This window comes from Thamnophis sirtalis, unplaced genomic scaffold, assembly GCF_051295495.1.
Source record: "Thamnophis sirtalis isolate CommonGarterSnake01/CBP01778 unplaced genomic scaffold, rThaSir2_p1.2 scaffold_2, whole genome shotgun sequence".
NCBI classification, from domain to species: domain Eukaryota; kingdom Metazoa; phylum Chordata; class Lepidosauria; order Squamata; family Natricidae; genus Thamnophis; species Thamnophis sirtalis.
Window position 1 is genome coordinate 14764240 of NW_028261382.1, and position 23842 is coordinate 14788081.

Sequence of the window (23842 nt, forward strand, 5' to 3'; positions counted from 1 at the left end):
CTTGATGGAAGGCCATCTAAACATAGCTTTTCCGACTGGTGACACATGATGTATCCCCTCCAGTGCGTTTTGCTATCAGTTAATACCCAAACAAGACTTTTAATCTGGAAGGGCATTGGCTCTGTTTCACTCCTGGTGCATAAGCAACAAATTAAAAATATAATGAGACTACATCCACACCACGCACTGAATCCAGATTAGTAAAACACCAATTTGGGGGTTCATGTAGCAGGCTCTATACAAACATATAGCAATAGCACTTAGACTTATATGCTGCTTCACAGTGCTTCACAGCCCTCTCTAAGCGGTTTACAGAGTCAGCCTCTTGCCCCCAACAATCTGGGTCCTCATTTTACCCACCTCGGAAGGATGGAAGGCTGAGTCAACCTTGAGCCTGGTGAAATTTGAACTGCCAAATTGCAGGCAGCCGGCAGTCAGCAGAAGTAGCCTGCAGTACTGCACTCTAACCATTATGCCACTGAAGCTATAATATGATAACCTAGTTCACACAGCATACTACGACCATAGCTGAGTTGCTACAACACACTTAAAGCTACTCAACCACATCTTAACTTGCAAGCTAAGCTCTGCTTTGTGTTATTCCCAGCATTTAGTGAACTCTAGAAGGTTTCAGGGGGAAAGGCTATGACTATATGGTAAAACCTGAAGTACTGCTTAAGGAGTTGCTGAGATATCTGGCCCATGAGCCTTAGGTGGCCCATAAGTTATCCCTATGCAAGCCACCCACTCATCAAACATCTGCTTCTTCTAGAAGTCCAACTTCCATTCCGAAAATCAAACTGCACCCTTTCTTTCTAAACAAACGGGCTTGGAACAACCAGAATGAGAACATGTCACAAAGAAGAGAGGGGGTGTCCCAATCTATTCTCCAAAACACCCTGAAGGCAGGACAAGAAGCTATGGATGGAAAACAATCTAGGAGAGAAACAACCTAGAACTAAGGAGAAATTTCTTGACAAAACAATCAATCAATGGAAGGATTTGTCTCCAGATGAATCAAACACTGGGGGTATTTAAGAAGAGACAACCATTTGTCTGAAATGATATAGGGATTCCTGCCTGAGCAAAGGGTTGGACAAGAAGGCCTCCATAGACCCTTCCAATTCTGTTATTCTGTTATGTCCCCTAGCATAATTTCATCTCTGAACCAAAGCCCCCTATCCTTACCCTAGAATTCTATGGGACTGAAAGGTGACCAATATATCAGTTCTATATTTTTAGCTCCTTCTCTCCAGAAGTGAAAATAAGTTACTTTCATTCACAATCACTTCTTCCACCCTTGGCCTCTCCCATACCATCTCTGTTTTCTCATGATTATTTGTTTTTACACCCTTTAATTGAATTGGGGGAGGGCAGTATATGGGGATCCCAGATGGCTATTCCTTCACCAACCTAGACCCATGCTGATTGTCACCTGCCTTCAATAACTTCTCCATTTGGGGGTCACTTCCTGCAGTATATACACATTTTGACTATAAGCCCCCCCCCCCCTTAGGGCATTCTCCTCCCAATTGTATTATTTACATGCATATCGTGCAATCACAGAAATAACAAGCAGGGATCATTAAACATTCACAGATGCTTTTCCTAGCATCATATTCCTTTCCCCGTCTCATTAATCTGTTCACATGCCATCCATATTCACAGCAATCAAGGATCCTCAATTGTGGTATCTGAGAGTGTTTAGGTCGGCTGTCAGAAGCAGAATGTTATCTCAAAGCAACTTATCCTCAAGAGATTACAAAGAATAACACAATAAAACTGTCTTCTTACTCTAATCAAAACCAAAACTGTAATCCTATCAAGTTTTTTTTTTAAATAACAGCATGGTACTTATCAAGCAACAAGACCATGACAAATCAGAATTATTCAGAATCCAGCTCAGTTAAACCAATGAGCTAAGACAGACCCTTTTCTCCCTCACCATATGCTGGAGATTCTGGATGTGCAGCTGGAGTTGAGCGATGTCTTTTTCCATGTTCAGTTGGTCTCCTTCCTTCATTTCCACTGTCAGAGTGTAAACGTTTAAGCCTTGGTGGTACTTGATGCAGGAGTCCCCAGAATGTACCATATGCGACAAGGTGCTCCAGGAATCTGGTTCATTGGCTTCTTTTCTGGAAAAGACGGGGACAACCAAACTCTCAAATTCTTAAATTTGCTACAAAAGGCAGCATCACAGCTAGAGCTGATGATTAAACAACTGGCCAACCATTTGGGCCGCACTCTAGAATTTGAGAAATGATTTCCAGGTGATGATATTTCGGATTACTTGACAAAAGTCATCTACAACAGATGTGGGAAGAGTGTAGAGCAGGAACTACTAACAAACTTTTAGGTGAACTTCTACAGAAGCCATCAGTTTATAGGTCTAGGTCAGCAGAAGACAAAATGGGTTCTCTCTCAGATGATGATAATGATGAGGGTAGTGATTATATGAGTGGCTGGCCAGCTCCTTCTTCCATCATGTTTTACGTCTAGCCTATAACATTCCCAAGTGGTCCCCCATTCAAATACTGATGAGAGCAAAATTATTCTCATAGCCAAGATAATACATTTCCCTCTTTCATCAGCATCTTTGGAGGAGAACCAGTTTTGAAATGAATACATCAGATGTGACACAATACACAACAGCCTTGGCTGAGATGAATGTCTCACAGCAAAGAAATACACTACTGTGATGACTAAGTGTTTTCCACCCTACATCAAACATGAAATCCAAAAGTTATGAGGTCTCAGAGATACAGCTGCTATTCCCATTACTACCTAACCAGGTTCACAATCAAGTCATCAGAATCATACTTATAAATGCTGTTCTAGATTTAAGATTCCTGTATGGAGGAATTTATATACAATTATTGTCTCTGGAATCTCTAACTGCATGATTGTTATCATAAACAAGAATACTCTTCTGCGGGAATTTGGGTCAGAATGAACTTGGCAATTAGCCTTCTGCTCTAAAATAGAGGACCAGGTTGCCCTAACTAGGAGCAACTGATAGATTCATTGCCTAAAGAAGCCAGCCGCTTTCCTTTGGATTGCTAATTTCAGGGGGGGGGGGGGGGGGGGGGCTGAAATTACCTTACTCTCAAGGCAAAAATATCTGGATAGTCACCCAAATGAATGACATCAAGCAAAATGCCCTAGGTCGAAATGCCTTGCAAAATTATGTGTTTTAGAAAAAGTGAGGGAATTTAATTGGACGGGCAGAAAGAAGTATCTCCTTAAAGTTCTTTTAAACTGGAATTGACAAGTTTCTTCCAGTTCAGGATCACCCATTAAATACATATTTCAAACTGTTGTTTGAAGCTCTGCGGAGAAAGAGGTGAAATAAGAGCCTGTGAACCTCTTTTAAACTTTCCCTGAATGAGAATTTTTTTTTCTATCAAGGAGGCTTGGGATTTTTAATAGCAGAAATGAAGGCTCTTATGTAATATACAGGTATCTGATATTGCCCCTAAAACCACTCCTGTCTCCTAGTAAGTCACAACAGTTAGCTACCCCCTAGGGCAGCAGTCACCAACTGGTGGTCCGTGGACCACTGGTGGTCTGCAAGAAAATTTTGGTGGTCCGCAGAAAATTATTTGCATTTTTTATATTGCACTAGATCAGGGGTCCTCAAACTACGGCCCCTGGGATGGACATGCGCACTGAACGCTTGTGTTGCTGCAGAGTCTCCCCCTTCGGGGTCTTTTTGTATGGGTCAGAGGGGAAAAGAAATTCTGACTTGGGGTCTGCTTCAGCCTCCTGGTGGGGGGCTTTGGGCGAAGGCTGGAGGGAAGCACCGCTGATGGCAAAGAGCTGCAGGGCCTTGTTCCAGTGGGACTGCATCATGGCCTGGAACTGGCTGATCATCTCAGCTCGCTGAGCTGCCAGGCACCAATACCTGCCCTGCAGGTCTTCCCTTTGCTTGGAAAGCCTATGCTCATAGTCCTTAGTGAGGTGCTTCTGCTGAGCCTCCTTCTCAGATCCAATTTGAAGTGAGCCAGCTGTTTTGCCAACTCTTTCTCATGGTGGCTGCTTAGCTCCAACAACTGCTTCCTGTTGGGGCCCTAAGGAGCCCTGGTGGGCAGGCAAGGAGTGTCTGGGAGAGGAGGGGCGAGTAGAGGCCAGAAAGACGCCCCTCAACATGAATGACATCAAGTTGTCCACGCCCACCAAGTCAATGACCATCTAGCCATGCCCACCCGGCCATTAGGCAGATCATATTAGTGGTCCGCGGGATTTAAAATTATGAATTTAGTGGTCCCTGAGGTCCAAAGGGTTGGTGACCCCTGCCCTAGGGCACCAGGGGGCTATGTGCCGCCCCAAATTTGTCTGCCTTTGTCTTAGAACTTTCTCAGGTCTACCAACATTATGCTGAATGGCAAAACACTTACAGACATTTAGATTGAGTGATTTAAAACATCACTTGGTGAGTTGACTTACAGGCAGTGGGGGGAAAAAAGACCATCAAGAAAGTTAGAAGCCTCTCTTAAGTAGGCAATTAGCTCAGGATTGCTATACTGACCAGTTATATCAGACCTGAGTTTCCAGTCCTGGAACAGTCTCTAGAACAGTGTTTCTCAACCTTGGCAACTTGAAGATGTCCGGACTTCAACTCCCAGAATTCCCCCGCCAGCATTCGCTGGCTGGGGAATTCTGGGAGTTGAAGTCCGGACATCTTCAAGTTGCCAAGGTTGAGAAACACTGCTCTAGAAACTGTAGGGGAGGAAGTGACTCAAGTTAAACAGATCTTTGTCTGGATGGATGACTGTTTAGGAATCACCATAAGAGGCAAAAGGTAAATGCACAGAGCAAAAAAGCCAAAATGCTTAATCAATATCAATGGTCCTTACTCGGTTAGGATGTGATGAAGTTTCTGGTAGCCCCGCTCCAAGGTTAAGCTCACCGGTGTGGCTCCTTCACTGTTGGGAACATTCACGGCGCTTCTGCCACCTGGTTGCTTCAACAGAAACCACGTCAGCCGCAGCAAACCGAGCCTGGCTGCAAAATGCAACAACGTCTCCCGGGGAACATTTTCTGACAAACCAAAGCAGAAAGAAGAAGGGCTTCAGCCTCCAGGTTGATATTCAGAGGGTGTCTCGAAATTTCCCACTAGATGCTGTCTCATTTGGAGCATGAGAGTTGAACGCCTCAGCCAGGGTTCACAGTGAACCCTGAGAAGAGGCTGGACTTCCCCCAACTAGGGGGGGACAACAGAGCTGAGATGACTGAATCAAACTGTTGTGGCCCACCAACACCTAGTGGAGCTGGCAGCAGAGTTGGACAGTGAGGAGGTTGGGGGGGAATATGGGCCAGTCCTGGAGGCTGGCCCATATTCCTCCCCATATTCCGTCAGAGGCAGAGATAGGGCCAACGACGTCTGGCAGTTCTCAGCTGCCTTCGGAGCTAGACAGCAGTGGGGCAGAGGAACAGCTGGAGCCTGTTCGCAGTGTGCACATGCACAGAGGTGCCAGAAGAACAGAACAGCTCAGAAATCAGGGTCGACTTGGGAGTAAAACTACAGGTGGACTGTGAATGGCCCCTCCCATGGGAAATAAAAGAGAAGTGAAAGTGGAGGGGGCTTTTGCAGGAAACAAAGTGTTGGTTCGTTCATTCATTCATTTCAGGAGTGTGAAGATCTGTCCGTGAAACCGAGAGACTCTGTTCCGAGCCTTTTCTCGCACAGCACCTCATTTGGAAAATGTTTACATGGCAGCTGTCCAAGCTAGATAAGGTCTGCGGTAATAAGTTCGGTTCCACCACAAAATCGCGGAGGACAAAATCGCGCTCGACGAAAGCGCGCATTTGACGTCATCACAGCGTGACGAAAACATCGTGCTGTGATCGAAAAATGTAAAAATAAAGCTAAAACCTTACCCTAACCCCCCCAAACCTAACCCTAAACCTAACCCTAAATCTAACCCTAAACCTAACCGTTAACGTAACGCTAAACCTAACGCTAACCCTTAACCTAACGCTAAACCTAACGCTAACGCTCTAAACCTAACCCTAACCCTTAACCTAACCCTAACCCTAACCCTAACCCTAACCCTAACCCTAACCCTTACCTTTATGTGAATCGGCTTGCTTTAATTTTAATTTTATTTCAATTTTTAATTTTTTTCATCGCGCTGTGATGACGTCACATGGTCGAGCGCGATTTTGTCCTCCGCGCTTTTGACGGGTCACAATAAGTTCACCTTTAAAAGACTGTTTACCAGGCCTTTACTGAATGTGAATGAGAAGAATTCACATTCATTTAATAAAAGGAGTTTTGTCGGGGTCAGAAATCTGCCTCGTGCTTTTTGGGGAAGCCTAGGTCAGAACACAAACTCAGAGGGCACATGAATAATTCAACCCGTGACCCCTTATTTTCCTTCCATTCCCCTTCTTCATTTCCACCATCATTTAAAGAAGAGTAGCGTCTAGCAAGGTGATCTGTTCAGTGTCAAACAGTGCCCTCTGTCTGCTGTTTACCTCCTCCTCAAAGCAATTAATTCTGCTTCCAAGCTTCATCATCAAACTGCTTCCAAACTTCATCATGAAACCTGGCTTTGCTAGTCAGGAGGGAGGTCACACAGCACAGGAAACCTACAGTCACCGCAACAACGTCTGTGATTTCAGCCAATGTGACTCACCTCCCATCATTTTGCAGCCCTGGGGATTGGGAGCTGCCTCCTGTCATCCTAAAAATGAAATCAGAGCTCTCTGCAGAAGCGCAGCCTTGTACATCACAGAAGCCCTATGAATAGTAGCCCTTTTTTTTTTAAAGTTAAAAAGAAAATATAAAGCATTGCGTGTGACCCATTTGCAGCTAAAATCATTTTGTTGATTCGTACTTGGAAGACAAGTCTGTTCTTGTTCTTTCTTGTTAAGTCCCGTTGGCCATTTTGAGCAGCATTTCATCAAGAGTAATAAGTAAATTAGAAAACGTTTCTCGTCTTTTTCTCTCTCTCTTTTTTTTTTAGATTTCATTTCATTCTCGCCATTCATTCGAGAGAGTTAACTTCTCTTTCCTGGCGTAAATCTGTCAGCCCTGTTTTATGTATAAAAATTAAAACCAGACAAAATTGGGGCTGAGAACCGGCAGCTGAGTGACCGCAGAGAGGAAAGGCATGGCTCCCCTCCTAGAAAATTTCCAAATGGCATCAACATGTTGGTGCCTATATATGCTCCGTTAGAAAGCAATATTGTTGTTGCTTTGAGTCACGTAACATTTATTCCCGCGCAAATTTGAGCTGCCCTTAAGAGTCAAAAGAGCTGCAGGATCTTGCAGGGCTAAATATATCTGGATTAAACTTTGGCAGGAAGACATTATAGCCTCAGCCTGGTATCAACTAAGAAGGACTTACTGCTCAGAGTTGGCCTTAAAAGCAATTCTAGAGCGGTTTGGAGAATAAACAAGGGCTGAACAACTGAGAAAAACGAGAATAAGACTTGTCTTCCAAGAACGACTGACTGATTGATTTCATTGCATTTATATGCCCTTGCTATCAACAGTGGATCTTGATAGTGTCCACAATTTTTTTTTATAGAAAAAAAAAGTAGCACAAAAACCATCTGACTGGAGGCTTTTAAAAAGAGATTTATCTGAAATGGTTTAGATTCTCCTGCTTGGGTAAGGGATTGGACTGGAAGACTTCCAGCAGCCCTTCTAGCTCTATTATTATCTTCTGTTATTATGTTAATCATTCTAGGATCACATATATCCATCCCATCAAGCCCAAAGAAAATCCAGAGTGGTATAGGATCTCCTACCACAGGCAGTGGTTGGACTAGAAGATCTCCAAGTCCCTTACAACCCCGTTATTTTATGTTTTATGATCTTGAATTTCCAAAATAGCAATAGCAATAATAGCAATAGCAGTTAGACTTATATACCGCTTCATAGGGCTTTCAGCCCTCTCTAAGCGGTTTACAGAGTCACCACAATCTGGGTCCTCATTTCACCCACCTCGGAAGGATGGAAGGCTGAGTCAACCCTGAGCCGGTGAGATTTGAACCGCTGAACTGCTGAACTAGCAGTCAGCTGAAGTGGCCTGCAGTACTGCACTCTACCCACTGCGCCACCTCAGCTCTTCTCAAAATCAATCAATCTCTATCTACCTACCTATCTACCTATCTACCTATCTACCTATCTGCCTGCCTGCCTGCCTGCCTACCTACCTACCTACCTACCTATCTATCTATATTTGTGTTTGTGTGTGTCTGTGTTCCAGAATAACTCTGGAACGCCTTGAGCAATTTCAACCAAACTTGGTACACAGATGACTTACTCTCTGGAAACAAATACTGTTGGGGGTAAGACATCCCTAACACCCCTCGGTGTGTGTGTTCTGTTCCGATACAGCCTGTTGTGCCTTAAAATGGATTCTACTGTACAGCTGTAAAATGGATTCTACTGTACCGTGCAGTGGAGTTGCCATGGTAACAGCTTCACAGTACTCCACAAGGGGGCTCCCTTTGGTAAGGGGGAAAAATCCAAAATTAGAAATTATGTTTGGTCCGGATATTTCCCCCCTATAAATAAATATCCGGGCAATGCCGGGTTATTGGTAGTAGTATATTATAAAATCATCGAACACATGAGTTCAATGCCAATAGACAGCTAATTCTTGTTGTCCCAGTCTAACGTGGGACAAAAGCGCAGCATGGCATTGTGGCAGGCAGATCAGATTTTGCTAAGGAATGTGAGAAAGTTGTGTGAACAGGCTTGTGTTTGGAATGCATTGCACAAATATGGAATTCCAAGTTGATGGTTTAGTAGGATAAGAGTGGCATGTGAGCTAAGTAAACTGTGCCTGAGAATAAATGGAATGCTTAAAGAATGGGAGTAAAGAGGGCAAGATAAGGATATGTGATGTCACCCTAGTATTTATGCATAAAGCCAGTCAACTCAAAAGCAAATCGTAAAAGTAAAGAGAAAAGTAAACTTCTACATTTAGGTTAAGAAAAACCAAAAGTATACATATCAACTGGGTGAAACCAGGCTTACTAGCAGTGACTGTGAGATCTTGGAGTCTTAGTGGACAACCAGCTAAATATGAGCTAGTAGTGTGCAGCGGCAGCCAAAAAAGGCAATACAATCCTAAATTGCATTAATAGCAGTTAGACTTATATACCGCTTCATAGGGCTTTCAGCCCTCTCTAAGCGGTTTACAGAGTCAGCATATTGCCCCCAACAACAATCCGGGTCCTCATTTTACCCACCTCGGAAGGATGGAAGGCTGAGTCAACCCTGAGCCGGTGAGATTTGAACAGCCGAACTGCAGAACTGCAGTCAGCTGAAGTAGCCTGCAGTGCTGCATTTAACCACTGCGCCACCTCGGCTCTAACAGAGGGATACAATCAAGATCAAGTGAGGTACTAATACCACTCTATAAAGCCATAGTAAGACCACTGAGTACTGCCTCCAGTTTTGGTCACCACACTATAAAAATATGTTGAGACTCTAGAAAAAGTGCAGAGAAGAGCAACCAGGATGATTAGGGGACTGGAGGCTAAAAACATAGGATGAATGGTTGCAGAAACTAGGCATGGCTACTCTAGTGAAGAGAATGACCAGGGGAGACATAATAGCAGTCTTCCAATATTTGAGATCCTGCTACAGAGAGGAGGGGGATGTCAAGCTATTTTCCAAAGCAACCAAAGGCTAGATAAGGAATAATGGGTGGAAACTGACCATTGAGAGATTCAACCTGGAAATAAGGAGGAACTGGCTGACAGTGAGAACAATCAACCCATGGAACAGAAGTTGCCTTCGGACGTTGTGGGAGCTTCATCACTTGAGACTTTCAAAAAGAGACTGGACTGCCATTTGTCAAAAATGGTGTAGGGTTCCCTGCTTAAGCGGGGGGTTGGACTAGGTGATCTATAAGGTCCCTTCCAACTGCTAATCTGTTAAATCTGTTAAATAAATAGCAAGGAAACTAATCTCTGCAAAGGAAAAACAAATTATGGTCACATTGTTCAGTCAGCTGTGTGCTGCAATCACGGAAAACCAACCAGTCAAAGAATACCTACCACAACGTGACCACAAAGAACAGTTGATAAAAATATGAAATATACAGGTGGTAGAGAAAAGAAAAGCAGCCGAGGTTAAAATTCTGTATATATAAAATTAGCCTCCGATGCTCCGTTCTCCATTTCATTTTAACGGTGGCCTTTTCTAGACATTTCCATGGGTACTGAAGTAGGAATGATGAACCAAAGGTGCTTTTTCAAAAGGCAAGTGGACTTTTTTGTTTTTTCCTTGAAGATGTTTTGCCTCTTCTCCAAGAAGCTTCTTCAGTTCTGACTGAATAGTGGGGATTGGAACTGCAGCTGCTTCTTGGATTAGAAGTGAAACGTCTTCAAGGAAAAACTGAGGAAGTCCACTTGCCTTTTGAAAAAGCATCTTTGGGACCAAACATGACCTGGAGACTCAGAATTTCCATAGTCGAAAGAAGAACCATTAATTTAAGGTTTTTATACCCAAAAGTTAGCGCTCTCTTTCTCTCTCCCCCCCCTCTCTTTTTTAGGAAGGAACTATCTTGTTCTCATTCATGACACTTCAACTGTCCTGATAGTCATTTTGCTTAACTCACAGGGTAAAAATGCTGCAGATAACATCTACCAAAACTAACAACAAGAGAATCGTTTGACTGAGATTTCATTTATGTGGTGTGGCACAAATGCAAATTGCTGAGAAAGCTAATCTGCGCAGACAAACAGCGTACTGATAGAATAAATCAGGTTTATGGAAAACAAGATTCAACAGCTGTATTTTGCAGGGAGAACTCAGTTCTGGTCTGCCTAAATTACGACGCGGGGAACCGGCCCCTAAGTTTGATTATCACCATAACAATCCAATCTGCAGCACGCACAAAGCGTTACCACATCTTACCATTGAGACTGTGGTCCGTTCCCAACACGTTCCACTCGGTCGGCAGCTTCAGGTGACGAAACGCCAAAGTTACTTTCTCATCCAGAAAATCTAAGTCCCCGGCGGGTGGCCTGGAACGGTCCAGGAAACGTGTAAAGTTTAATGCTTGCTGGTTTCCAGCGCATGATGCCAGGAATTGCGCCGCGTCATAAGCTTCATCCTGGACGAACTGCAAGCTGTCTTCCGCCACCACCAGAAGTGGGTGGCCTTGCTTGGTGGCACAGAGAGAGACTTTCACGGTTTCACAACAGTCGTGACCTGCGGGGGGGGGGGGGAGAAATTGACCTAAATTAAGACATTTCCATTCTACTTTTTTCATGTCCTTCCATCTCTGGCTACAAGCATCTTCTTCATGGGTGTGCAACATTTTCTGAGTTCAGGAACTGCACAAGTCCTCGGAAGAGCCCACTGGAGGCCAGGTTCAAAGAAAGGGACAAGACAAAAGCTACATTCATTTCATTTTCACTAACTACATTGGTTAAACGTCGCTTCACAGAGAAAGCTATCAAAACCAGTCAAGATGGGGAATGCTGTCCTTTCAAAACATTTTGAGCAAAAAGGGAAGAGGCTGAAATATTAGGATTGTACCAAATGAAGCTGAATGAGGATTATACAGCGTGCACCAACTCAAATTCCTCTTCCTTCCTATTTTCAAAACCAGCAGTGTTTTATTGGTGGATCCAGGCCTCGTTTCTCTTCCTTTCTTGTACCCCATTGCAGTCACCACCCTCCATGCCCAAACTGGACTGGCCATTCATTAATTACTACAAAAGCTACTCTGCCAACTACTTCAGTCCCTAATTGTGTGAATCAACATCCCCCCCCCGCCTCCTTCCTCTCTATTTTTAATTACATCAATGAACTCAAATGACGTTTTCTTCTCCAGAAAACAGACTTGAACAATCCACAGCTGGACAGTGGCAGCTGGGGGGGGAAATCCTTTTACGGTAACGTGGCAAAAACAATTCATTCAGTATTGAAGAGGAAAACCGAAGCAGGAATTGGGAGCTCTTAAGTTGTCAGAACGAATATAGCCACAAATGAAAACACAATACTTAGGTTTTCATAAGCAAAGAGGTAACTGGAGTTAAGAATCCAAGTGGAAGGAGCAGAAAGGAGCTATTTGGAGCTGCCCAACTTAATTCTGTTCAAAGATAAATGTCAAGCAGATAGACTCCATGGTCAAGAGACCAAGGTAATGAGAAAAGGATGATAAATATATTATCACTGCCAATAACTCTTCAAATAATTCTTTAATTCTTTTGAATTAAAAGATGCTCTTCTCTGTCTTCTTCAGCCAACCAGTGATTCAGACAACTTGTGCAAGTAGTAAAATGGGTAACCGATTTATTTGTTATACTAGATGATAACCCAGGGCTGTCCAGGTATGTATTTATCCCAACCCTCCTTCCATGAACTTCACTGCAATTTCTAATGTTGGATATTCCCCTCTTACTAGAGGGAGCCCCCTTGTGGAGTACTGTGAATCCGTTACCATGGCAACTCCACAGCACTGTACAGTAGAAGCCATTTTAAGACACAACAGGCTATATCTTAACAGAAAACACACCCTGATTAGGGGTGTCTTACCCTCCACAGTATTTGTTTCCAGAGGGTAAGTAATCTATGTACCAAGTTTGGTTGAAATTGCTTGAGACATACATACATACATACATACATACATACATACATACATACATACATACATTTTCACGGGTGTACACAGAAAAAGACCTGAATACAACAAGACCAACGTGTGTGTGTCTGTGTGTGTGTCTCTGTGTGTGTGTGTCTGTGTGTATGTGTGTGTGTGTGAGAAAGAGAGAGAGAGAGAGAGGGAGAGAGAGAGAGAAAGAAAGAGAGGGAGAGAAAGAGAGAGAGTGAGATTGATTTATATAGCTATCAATACCACAGCCAAATCTGGGTGGCATATAAGGTTTAAAAAAATAGTCATAACATATAGAAAATGATGCACCAGTTTAAAACAGTCAACCTCAAATCACAGAAACCACATCAGCTCATCTAATCTCCTGGCAAAAATACTTCAGATCTTCACAGTAATCAAGGAGAGAAGCAACCTAGAACTAAGGAGAAATTTCCTGACAGTTAGAACAATGAATCAGTGAAACAACTTGCCTCCAGAAGTTGTGAATGCCCCAACACTGGAAGATTTTTTTTTAAAGAGATTGAATAATCATTTGTCTGAAGTAGTGTAAGGTTTCCTGCCTAAGCAGGGGATTGAACCAGAAGACCTCCAAGGTCCCTTCCAACTCTCTTATTCTGTTCTGTTATTCTGTTAAAAGACTAGTGAAAGCTTAACAGAATCAGGGTCATCCAGATTTATGGAGAGATGCTGTTCTGGGTGGATATGAACAAAAATGAAAGTACGTAGTTTTAGCTTTTGGCCTTTAAAGTACTTTTAGCAACCCTGGCCAATTTGAAACAGTACTTCAGGTAGTGCTCAATTTATGACCACAACTGAGTCCAAAATTTCTGCTCTTAAGTGAGTTGTTAAATGAATTTTGCCCCATTTTACGACTTTTCTTGCCACTGGATTTTAACCAGTAATAACACGGTTGTTAAGTGAATCTGGCTTCCCCATGGACTTTGCTGGTCAGAAGGTCACAAACGGGAATCCCCCTTGACCCCAGGACACTGCAAACATCATAAATATGAATCAGTTGCCAAGTGTCGGAATTTTGATCATGTTGACCATGAGGGTGGTGCACCAGTCGTAACTAGGATAAAGTCACTTTTTTCAGTGCTGTTGTAACTTTGAATGGTCACTAAATGAATTGTTTTATGTCGAGGATTCTCTCTACTTCAGGGAATTCTAGGTTTGAAAGCTAAACTGGAACCAGATGGCACATTCATTTCCAAAACCCCAACACTCTTTAAAGAGTCGAAGCAGAAGTAGCCAAGCAAGGTGAGGGTATTTTAGAATTTTAAAATTTTTAACTGCCTGCTTTGATGGGCTTTTCCTAAGTTTCTCTCTTCGAGTTCTGTCTGATCATTTCTTAGACAGCATCTTTTCCCCTTGTCCCTTAGGGTCATTCTCCTGTATCATTGCAACTGGAAAATTGGGGGGGGGGGGAAATTAAGAGCATCAAGATATACCGGTAGTTTTTCCTGTTAATGAGAAAACTACCTGGGAATCTTGATGCTCTTAATGACATCTTTATGATGTCCAGAAGTTCATCTTAAATGACTGGGTTCAGGAGTTAAAGGATAAAGAAGTTTATTTGCTTCTGACTTAACATGAAGCCTGCATTAATGGTTTGTAGGTTGTGACTTATGACCTAGCCAACTGTACTTTATACAACAATCTAAGATCTTGGCTATGTATAAATCTAGATTGTTGTCGTTGTTGTTAGTTGCAAGGTCATATCTGACCCATCGCAACCCCATGGACAATGTTCCTCCAGGCCTTCCAGGCCTCTACCATCCCATGGATCCATTTAAGCTCACGCCGACTGCTTCGGTGAGTCTATCCAGCCACCTCATTCTCTGTCATCCCCTTCTTCTTTTGCCCTCCATTGTTCCCACCATTAGGCTCTTCTCCAGGGAGTCCTTCCTTCTCATTAGGTGGCCAAAGTACTTGAGTTTCATCTTCAGGATCTGGCCTTCTAAAGAGCAGTCAGGGTTGATCTCCTCTAGGACTGACTGGTTGGATCACCTTGCAGTTCAAGGGACTCGCAGGAGTATTCTCCAGCACCAGAGTTCAAAGGCCTCCATTCTTTGGCCCTCAGCCTTTCTTATGGTCCAACTTTCACAGCCATCCATTGCAACTGGGAAAACCGTAGCCTTGACTATCTGTACTTTTGTTGGCCAGGTGTATCTGGGTATAACCTGTGTAACAGACTTGGGTCTTGGACTTGGACTTAATCTTCGTAAATGTCAACGTCCATAAGGCAGTGACCGTTGCATTGTGAAGGCCAGGGGCAGGACGTCACGGATTACAGCACCCCATTGATTCCGATTTAGGGCGGCTTGTTGGGCATCGGTAGACTTGGGTCAAAAAGTCAAATAACCAAAAGGTCGAATTCTAAAATGCCAAACTTCCAAGACTTGAGAATAGTCACGCTAGGGATGAATTTTGGAAAATGCAGTTCCCTCACATCTGGAGAGCATCAGGATGAGGAACGTTGGACCATTAGGTAAGGAGAAGTAGCCAGGAATCTGGGATCTGAAGAAAAAAGACACCTAAAATGCTGGGATGCTGAACTAATGCTGAACTAAGCAACATTGAAGTGTTGCAGCTCTGGCAGATGAAACCAAGGTGACAAACAAGGCTTAATCAGATCAAACATCCAGCTGCAGAGAGCAACGTGTTTGCTCTCTTTCAAGTTCTTTGATGTTTTTCTTCCCTTGCCACTGACATGCTCTCCCCCCACCCCCCAGAGCCCAGAATTAGATTTTGACTTTGTCAATTAATTCAAAAGCAAGAAGAGCTATTCCTCAAAGAACACGGTGAAGATCTAAATTGCTTCAGGACTTCCAGAACCCATCCCATTAAAAAGAGAAAGATCTGTGCTCTGCAGTGTCTGTTTCATATTGCTTCTAAGGCTGAACGACAGAAATCAAATTGCCAAAAGAAGCAATTCGGTATTATGGATTTGTAAAGGAAGAAGGCAGGAGAGTAACAAGATTAAACACACGCACATCCAGACACAAGCTGGAGCCTAAAAGATAGGTTTCATCTGCCACGCTAGGAGATAAATCATATAGTCCTAGGATCAGAAAAGAAACAGGATATAACAGAATTTGTAACTAATCTCATAAGGTACTATCTTAGCAATACATAACTAAATAAAATATTATACACAGAGGGAAAAAATATGTATAATGCCTTGCACTATATTGCACTGAAAAATTAATGTAGGATATTAACACAACCATCTATCCTTCCCCCAACCCTGAGTGCAAAGATCTATGTATAATATATGGAAATTTTATTCATTCATTCACATTCATAAAATACACAAATAAAGCTTTGCAAATAATTTTACCAAATCGCCTCCATTCTCATCTTTCATAATCTTGGAAGTTTTTAAGAAGAGATTAGGTAACATGTGTCTGAAATGGTACAGGGTTTCCTGCAGTGGTGGGTTTCAAAAATTGTTCGAACCTACTCTGTGGGTGTGGCCTCCTTTGTGGGAGTGGCTTGCCGCCCATGTGACCGGAAGTGAAGATGCCGACGACACTTGTCAGAACCACCTTAAATTACCTCACACACAACACTGGCATGCATAAGAATATGATGTATGCTTGTTTTTTAAAATGCATCTTTGGTTTGCGTTAAAACAACTTCAACACACACAATGTTCTGATTGCACCACAAACGCAGTAGTCATCCTTACCTTTCGCAGAGGCACTGAGTTTTATAAATATGAGCATGATAGTGTAGAATAATCATATCCAAGGACCAGTGGTGGGTTTCAAAAAAATTTGGAACCTCTTCTGTAGGTGTGGCCTGGTTTCTGGGTCCACTGGTGTAACCTCTTCTAACCGGTTCGGTAGATTTGACGAACCGGTTCTACCGAATAGGTGCGAACTGGTAGGAACCCACCTCTGGTTTCCTGCCTAAGCAGAAGGTTAGACTGAAGACCTCCACGGTCCCTTCCAACTCTGGTATTCTATTTCTATTTCTTTCCTACAAAAATACTCACAGCTGCTCTCATTAGGGGGAAGGGAAGCATGCAACCTGGATACTGTATATGTACAGTTTCGCTCGTCCATTGCTTTCCTCCAGCTCTGCAGCCCAGTTCCTAACATGCCATGGACTGGTACCAGTCTGCAGCCTGAGGGTTAGGGAACCTATACTAGTGATTCCGTAACTGTGAAAAGGCTAAACTACACAGCTGTTATCCTTAATCAAACTGGTGCTGGTTGCATTGTTTAGACACTATCCCACTTCCAAGCTGACTGTCCCTTAAAAAAAAACTGTAGATCATTTTTTTAAAAAATTTTTAATGGTGTTAGTACAAGGGGAATAGTAAGGGTTGTTAACTGGACTGAGAAATAATCCCAGTTCACATTCCAGAAGGAATGGCTAGCACTTCTATAATACGTCAAGAACCCTGAATGAATTTGCTGTGGATTTACTCCCGATAAATCACCCGAACTTAGTCCTGTATCGTGGAGTTCATTTGAATTAAACTAAAAAGTACATTTCATGGAGATGGGGAAGCTGTCATTACTAGTGAGGGAAAAAAAATATGTAATGAAAATGTACACGTTGCCTGGGAATAATGTTTTTGTTCCAGGCACTACCTGTTTTGACAACTGATGTGCAATTTAAACAGTAGCAGAAGGAGATAGCTAAATTTGCGTAGCAAGGGAGCTAAGTATAAGGTGTTGCAAGAGGCAAAGGGAAGAGGAGGAGTAGGTTTACCGGATTTGGAATTGTATTTTGTGGCTTGTTGTTTGCTTTGGATGAAAGAGTGGGTGTTGCTGAGAAATGGAAGGCTTTTGGGGTTAGGAGGACACAACCTGGGATTTGGGTGGCATGGATATTTGTGGCACAACAAAGTCAAGGTTAATGTGGATTTTAAACATCATTACGTTAGACATGCCATGTTGAGAATGTGGAACAGATACGCCCAGGATGTGCTTCGAAACACTCTTGTCCTGCCTACTGTTTGGACTCTGGAAAGAGTGCAGAAAAGAGCAACAACAATGATTAGGGGCTGGAAACCAAAATATATGAAGAATGGTTGCAGGAATTGAACCAGAGTCTACTGCCTGCTCGGGGCCCTCTCTAAGAGCAAGCAAGCTGTCAATCAGCTCATGCATGCATGCCCCCCAGTGGCCAGCTAAATTTTGGGTCTCTTGCCACGCATGCGCGGGGGTGCATGCGGGAGACGCATATGCCTGTGCATGCATGGGTGCATGCAGAAGATGCATACACATGCATGGGATTGTGGGGGGGTCACATGCGCATGTGGGGGAGTGCATGGGGGTTTGGCACGCTCCTCTGGTGGCCAGTTCTTGGTCTCAGGAGGATTCAGGGAGGCCTGCTAGGCTCAAAATGGGGCATGGGGGGTCAGATATGTGTGGGGGCGTCTTGCATGCTTGTGCAGGGGGTGGGGCATGCAAGGGGTATTGCGCGTGCATTGAATTATGCGTGTGGGCACGCGCATACATGCTTTGGAAACACGGCGACCAAAAGGTTATCCATTAGTGGTCTAGTGAAAAGAAGGACCAGGGGTGACTTCATAGCACTGTTCCAATATCTAAGAGGTTGCCACAAAGAAGAGGGGAGTCAACCTCTTCTACATAGCACCTGAGGGCAGGACAAGAAGCAACAGATGGAAACTAATCAAGGAGAGAAGCAACCTGGACCTAAGGAGAATGATGAACCTGTGGAAATGTTTGCCTTCAGAAATTGAGGGTGCTCCTTCACTGGAGGCTTTTAAGAAGAGACTGGACAGCCTCTTGTCTGGAATGGTGTAGGGTTTCCTGCTTGAGCAGGAGGTTGGACTAGAAGACCTCCAAGGTCCCTTCCTATTATTCTGTATTCTATCCAACTGTGGGCTATTCTGTCTTTCATCTGACCATTCCTACGTAGCGTCTCTCAGAGTGATTCTCACATACAGTTTTATACTTGATGGATCCCTGCAGTGATCGCAAACATGTAGGCAATGGAGACAGACACCTTTTCAGGTGCCCCATTTCAAGAAAATAGCAATATAGCAATAGCAATAGCAGTTAGACTTATATACTGCTTCATAGAGCTTTCAGCCCTCTCTAAGCGGTTTACAGAGTCAGCATATTGCCCCTAACAACAATCCGGGTCCTCATTTTACCCACCTCGGAAGGATAGAAGGCTGAGTCAACCCTGAGCCGGTGAGATTTGAACAGCCGAACTGCAGAACTGCAGCCAGCTGAAGTAGCCTGCAGTCCTGCATTTAACCACTGCGCCACCTCGGCTCAGTGGCAGAGATTGAAATGGCATATATGGTTTCAACATCTCATTTGCTATGATCGTGTGCAGAGGTTCCAAAACGTAAGGAGAAGGTGGCCATTTTTCAGTTTTTTTAAAAACAAAATCAGTCCTCCTCTTTTTCTTTCAAGGATTACTGTCTGTTGGAGGTGGGCAGGTAATGAATTTAAGCCGATTCTTCCATGTTACCTATGCATGTCACATCCACCGAGTTGCCGTGACACGGACACCTCACTGTAAGAACTGCATCAATGCATCATAGCACAGTCTCCGTCCCCAAGTCCACCTCTGTCCTGTTTAACCAGTGAGAAATGCTAGCTTCTCTTGGAGGGAAACCCAGCAATCAGACTTGATAGGAAAAATAATATGGAAGGCATTCTCTTCCTGCTGACATTTTGGCCTCCCCTCCAGCTGTACTCCATTCAAATAGACTGCTTTTATCACCAAGCTGCTTGGAGACACAACACTGTTGTGACTAAACAAGAAATATTGGCTGCTTCACTACAGCATGACTTCACATCTCATCCAGCCAAGTGTGGAATCCAGCCTATTCAAGATCAATTTTTTTCTGAGGACTCAAATCTCAAGATCAGACAGCCCAGTTTCAGAAACTATTTCAAGCTTCTCTAGGAACCCCAACGTAGCATCACTTCTGTGGCTGATTGAGGGTGGCCACATTAATGGGTCTCCTGAAATCATTATGATGTAGTAAAAAACATGTCACGTCTGGAGGAATATACTGGAGTTCACTCAAGGGCACAGGACATCTCTAATACTTATTCAGCTTAAATTCTGAGGATATCAGCAAGGGAAACACTAACATTTGTTCGTGAAGATTTAGCTTGGAAGCTCTTTTGCATTTGGATTGGCAATTAGGGGCACTCTGGGGTCACCAACAGAAGATTTGTAGCTCAGGGTTGAACTACTATGGGGTCCTTGGTGCTCTCTGAGCTTGGTGGGCAAATAGAGCTCATAAAAAGTGACTCCTGGCAGGACGGGAGGGAGGGAAGGAGGTGAGGAAGGGAGGGGAGGGAGGGAAGGAGGGAGGGAAGGAGGGAGGGAGGAAAGAGAGGGAGGGGAGGAAGAGAGGGAAGGAGAAAGGGAGGGAAGGAGGGAAGGTAGGAGGGAAGGAAAGAAGAAAAGAAGGAAGGAAGGAAGGAAGGAAGGAAGGAAGGAAGGAAGGAAGGAAGGAAGGAAGGAAGGAAGGAAGGAAGTCACTATTGAGAGTGCCTGGACTGCCATGGTCTCTCTGTGAAATCTCTAAAAAAAATACTTACTCTCCAAAATCATACAAGGAACTGAAAAGACGATTGAGAATTTTATTGAAGGGGAGAGCACTTGATATGTTTCCTAACAAAGTGTCTTATGAAGCCAAGGCCATATGACTATTACTTTCAAGCAACCACACCTTACACAACTTGTTTACTTATGTGATTCCTCACTACGAAGAGTAGTTCATCAAAGGAGGGGGGGGAACCCTACAATCTCTACAAGACACATAAAAAAGCAAATAGTTCTGGAGAATTGTTTGGAAGTAGCAAAACTATAGTACACATAATAGGGGTGTGTGCATGCATAATCAGGCGAAAAGTATGTGCAAAGTGCACATTCAAAGCTAACGATGAGGATCTTTAGTCAGAAAACTCTACGGTGAGGTGCTCTCTGAGCTTGGCTGTTTTCTTGCAGACCAAATTAAGTAACATCCTCAATACTGGAGAGGGTGGAGAGGAGAAGGACGATAACAACGACGAGGACTGTGGGGTCTTTGGTGCTCTCTAAATGTCGTAGTTTTCTTGTAGATGTTTCACTACCCAATTAGGTAACATCATCAGTGCTAGAAGGGAGTAGGGTTTGCTCTCTTTTTATATACTAATGGATTAAAATATAAAAAATATATTTAAAAGCCACTGGGTGGTTTATCTGTGCCCTCGTGGTCACCCTGTCTGGCCTGGAAGCCATCTTTTACGCTAGGCCTTCAGGCCTGCCACATTTTCTACTGTGGGAAAATGGGAGGGGGGATTATATGGAGTATGGGAGATATATAGTCTAAATAACATTCCTCTCTCAGAGAGTCAAGGACGACCTGCCCTGCACCTGGAGTGGTGTGACTGGGAGGCATCTCCAGTTTTGGACGGTGCCTGATTGGACCATGTGACTGACATGTGGGTGCTGGGCAGGGACTTGAACTTTCCTTTGGGTGGGGAGAAACCTGGAAGCTTTCAGATTCGGGTTTTCCCAGATGTGCCAACATGACATCTCTAATAAAAATGGAACTTTGAGGAAACTCAAGCCTCGGAGTCTTCTTTCGTTGGGGGTGTTACTTGGGACCCTGACACACACTTGAGTAATGCAAATGTGTGTGGAGCCTTCTTGGCTGCAGGGAGCTTTCCTTCCCTGTGTCCCTTTACTGTTGAAAACAGACACAGGCTGTTGGGGATAAGTCGGCGTTGACTGCATCTCAAACTGAAGCGCAAAGGATTCCCTGTTGTGTGCAATTCAACATCTGCACTACTCAAGTGATCCCGAGGACACAGATAAACCTCCAAGTGGCCTCAATGACTCTCTAAAAGGATGCAAGTGACCAGCTGTCTGCAAGGAATATAAATCCTTCCTTTCCCCACCATCCAGTCAGAGCTGTAGAAGCTTCATGGATAAGAAGTGAAATGTCTTCAAAGAAAAAGAAGAAGTCCAGTTGCCTTTTTTGGGGGGGGGGAGCGTCTTTGGGACACCCATGACCTGGATAAGAACCCAGATTGTTGGGGGCAACATGCTAACTCTATAAACCACTTAGAGAGAGCTGTAAAGCATTGTAAAGCGGTATATAAGTCTAAGTGCTATTGCTATTATTGAGAATCTCCATAAACATTATTTACACACAGCACTTTAGTATCTTTTACAAGGTGGCGCAGTGGTTAAATGCAGCACTGCAGGCTACTTCAGCTGACTGCAGTTCTGCAGTTCGGCTGTTCAAATCTCACTGGCTCAGGGTTGACTCAGCCTTCCATCCTTCCGAGGTGGGTAAAATGAGGACCCGGATTGTTGTTTGGGGCGATATGCTGACTCTGTAAACCGCTTAGAGAGGGCTGAAAGCCCTATGAAGCGGTATATAAGTCTAACTGCTATTGCTATTTATGTTTCCATTGTAGTTTTTGAGCAGTTCATTTCCAATGAACCATTTCTCTAACAGACAGAAAAGAGCTTCTTCTTCATTACTGCCCATCTCTCATCCTGCAGCACTCAAAGGATGCTGGATCTGACTCCCTTTCTATTGTCACCGATACGGCTTCAAGACACACCGTTGTTGTGGCCCCCCAGCAGCCAGCAGAGCTGGCAGCAGAGTCGGACAGTGAGGAGGTTGGGGAGGAGCATGGGCCAGTCCTGGAGGCTGGGGAAGGCTCGGACGAAGGTGTTGCATCAGAGGCAGAGGTGGGGCCAAGGCCATCTGGCAGTTTTCAGCTGCCTTCAGAGCTAGACAGCAGTGAGGCAGAGGAACAACTGGAGCCTGTTCCCAGGGTATGCATGCACACAACTGCCAGAAGAAAAGAACAACTCATAAATCAGAATCGATGTGGGAGTAAAGCCATAGGTGGACGGTGATTGGCCCCTCCCAGAGGAAATAAAAAAGGAGCAAAAGGGGAGTGGGCTTTTGCAGGAAACAATTCGTTCGTTCATTCATTCGTTTCAGGAGTGTTAAGATCTGTCCCTGAATCTCAGAGACTCAGAGACTCTGTGCCCAGTCTTTCCTTGCACAGCACTGCGTTTGGAAAATATTTCCATGGCAGCTTTCCAAGCTAGATGAGGTCTGTGGTCATAACTTCACCTTTGAAAGACTGTTTGCCAGGCCTTTGCTGAAGGTGAATGAGAGGAATTCACATTTGTTAATAAAAGGGGTCTTGTCGTGCTTCATGCTTTTTTGGTTCTGTCAGTCTTTGATGAGATAAGCAAATAACAGGGGCAAGTGACCAAAGAGAGCAGCAAACCAAGAGATGGGGAGGGACGATTCCTGACCCAGTTGGGTTTCTCAAACTCTTGAGGTCCTGGCGAAGGTCAAAGGAGAGCATGATGGCCAAAAGATTTTTTCCCTCCTTCTTAGGCTGTTGAATTTCACAAGAGCGTTCGCTTTAAAAAGCGAGCTGCTTCCCCCCCCCCCCCCCGCCCTTGTTACTTTTGAAAAGTGTAGGAATATAAGAAAGTTTGCCTCATCATGAGTCATTTCACTGGTCTATCAACATCTGCATTGTTTTCCCAGACTGGAAATGGCTCTTCGTTGTTTGAAAAGAGAGTCTTTTCCCAGTTCCATCAGGAGATGGTGAGGTTGACCCTATGACACTCTGCAAAAAATGACTGAATCCAATTTCCAGTGGACAATGGGTGGAGACACCACTCCCTGCTTCTGCAATGAGTTGGAGCAGCAAAATTATTCAGAGCAAAGGAAATGACAACATTCAGCTCTCGGTAATGCAAACTGTGTATATAGAGCCCTAATTTCAGAAACATCTACCCAGCTCTTCTTGGGTTTGCAAAACCCTTACGTTTATCCTTGGCACGATCCGTTAAAATGAAAACATTAAATGCAAATAAAATAAATGCTAATATTTTTGTTACCTAAAAGCCTAGCAATCATTAAGAACTAACTAGGCAGAATATTTTGCAAGGGAGAGGAGGGAGGGAGGGAGGGAGGAAGGAAGTCACTGTTGAAAGTGCCTGGACTTCCATGGTCTCTCAGTGAGAGGGAAGGAAAGAAGGAAGATGAAGGGAAAGATGGAGGGAGTAAGCAAGGAGGGAGGGAGGAAGGAAGTCACGGTTGAAAGTGCCTGGACTTCCATGGTCTCTCAGTGAGAGGGAAGGAAAGAAGGAAGATGAAGGGAAAGATGGAGGGAGTAAGCAAGGAGGGAGGGAGGAAGGAAGTCACTGTTGAAAGTGCCTGGACTTCCATGGTCTCTCAGTGAGAGGGAAGGAAAGAAGGAAGA

General features: G+C 44.0%; 1 protein-coding gene across 6 annotated transcripts in view; it reads right to left on the bottom strand.

The window, feature by feature from the left end:
• Positions 1-23842, bottom strand: part of AKAP13 (A-kinase anchoring protein 13) — a 290352-nt gene that overhangs the window by 153423 nt on the left and 113087 nt on the right. For all 6 annotated transcript variants that reach the window (XM_087704310.1, XM_087704313.1, XM_087704311.1 and 3 more), the window contains exons 5-7: positions 10889-11185; positions 4857-5040; positions 1946-2135 (exon numbers count right to left, since the gene is read on the bottom strand). In XM_087704310.1, the coding sequence (XP_087560436.1) occupies positions 1946-2135; positions 4857-5040; positions 10889-11185 (671 nt within the window). The remainder of the gene's footprint in view (positions 1-1945; positions 2136-4856; positions 5041-10888; positions 11186-23842) is intronic.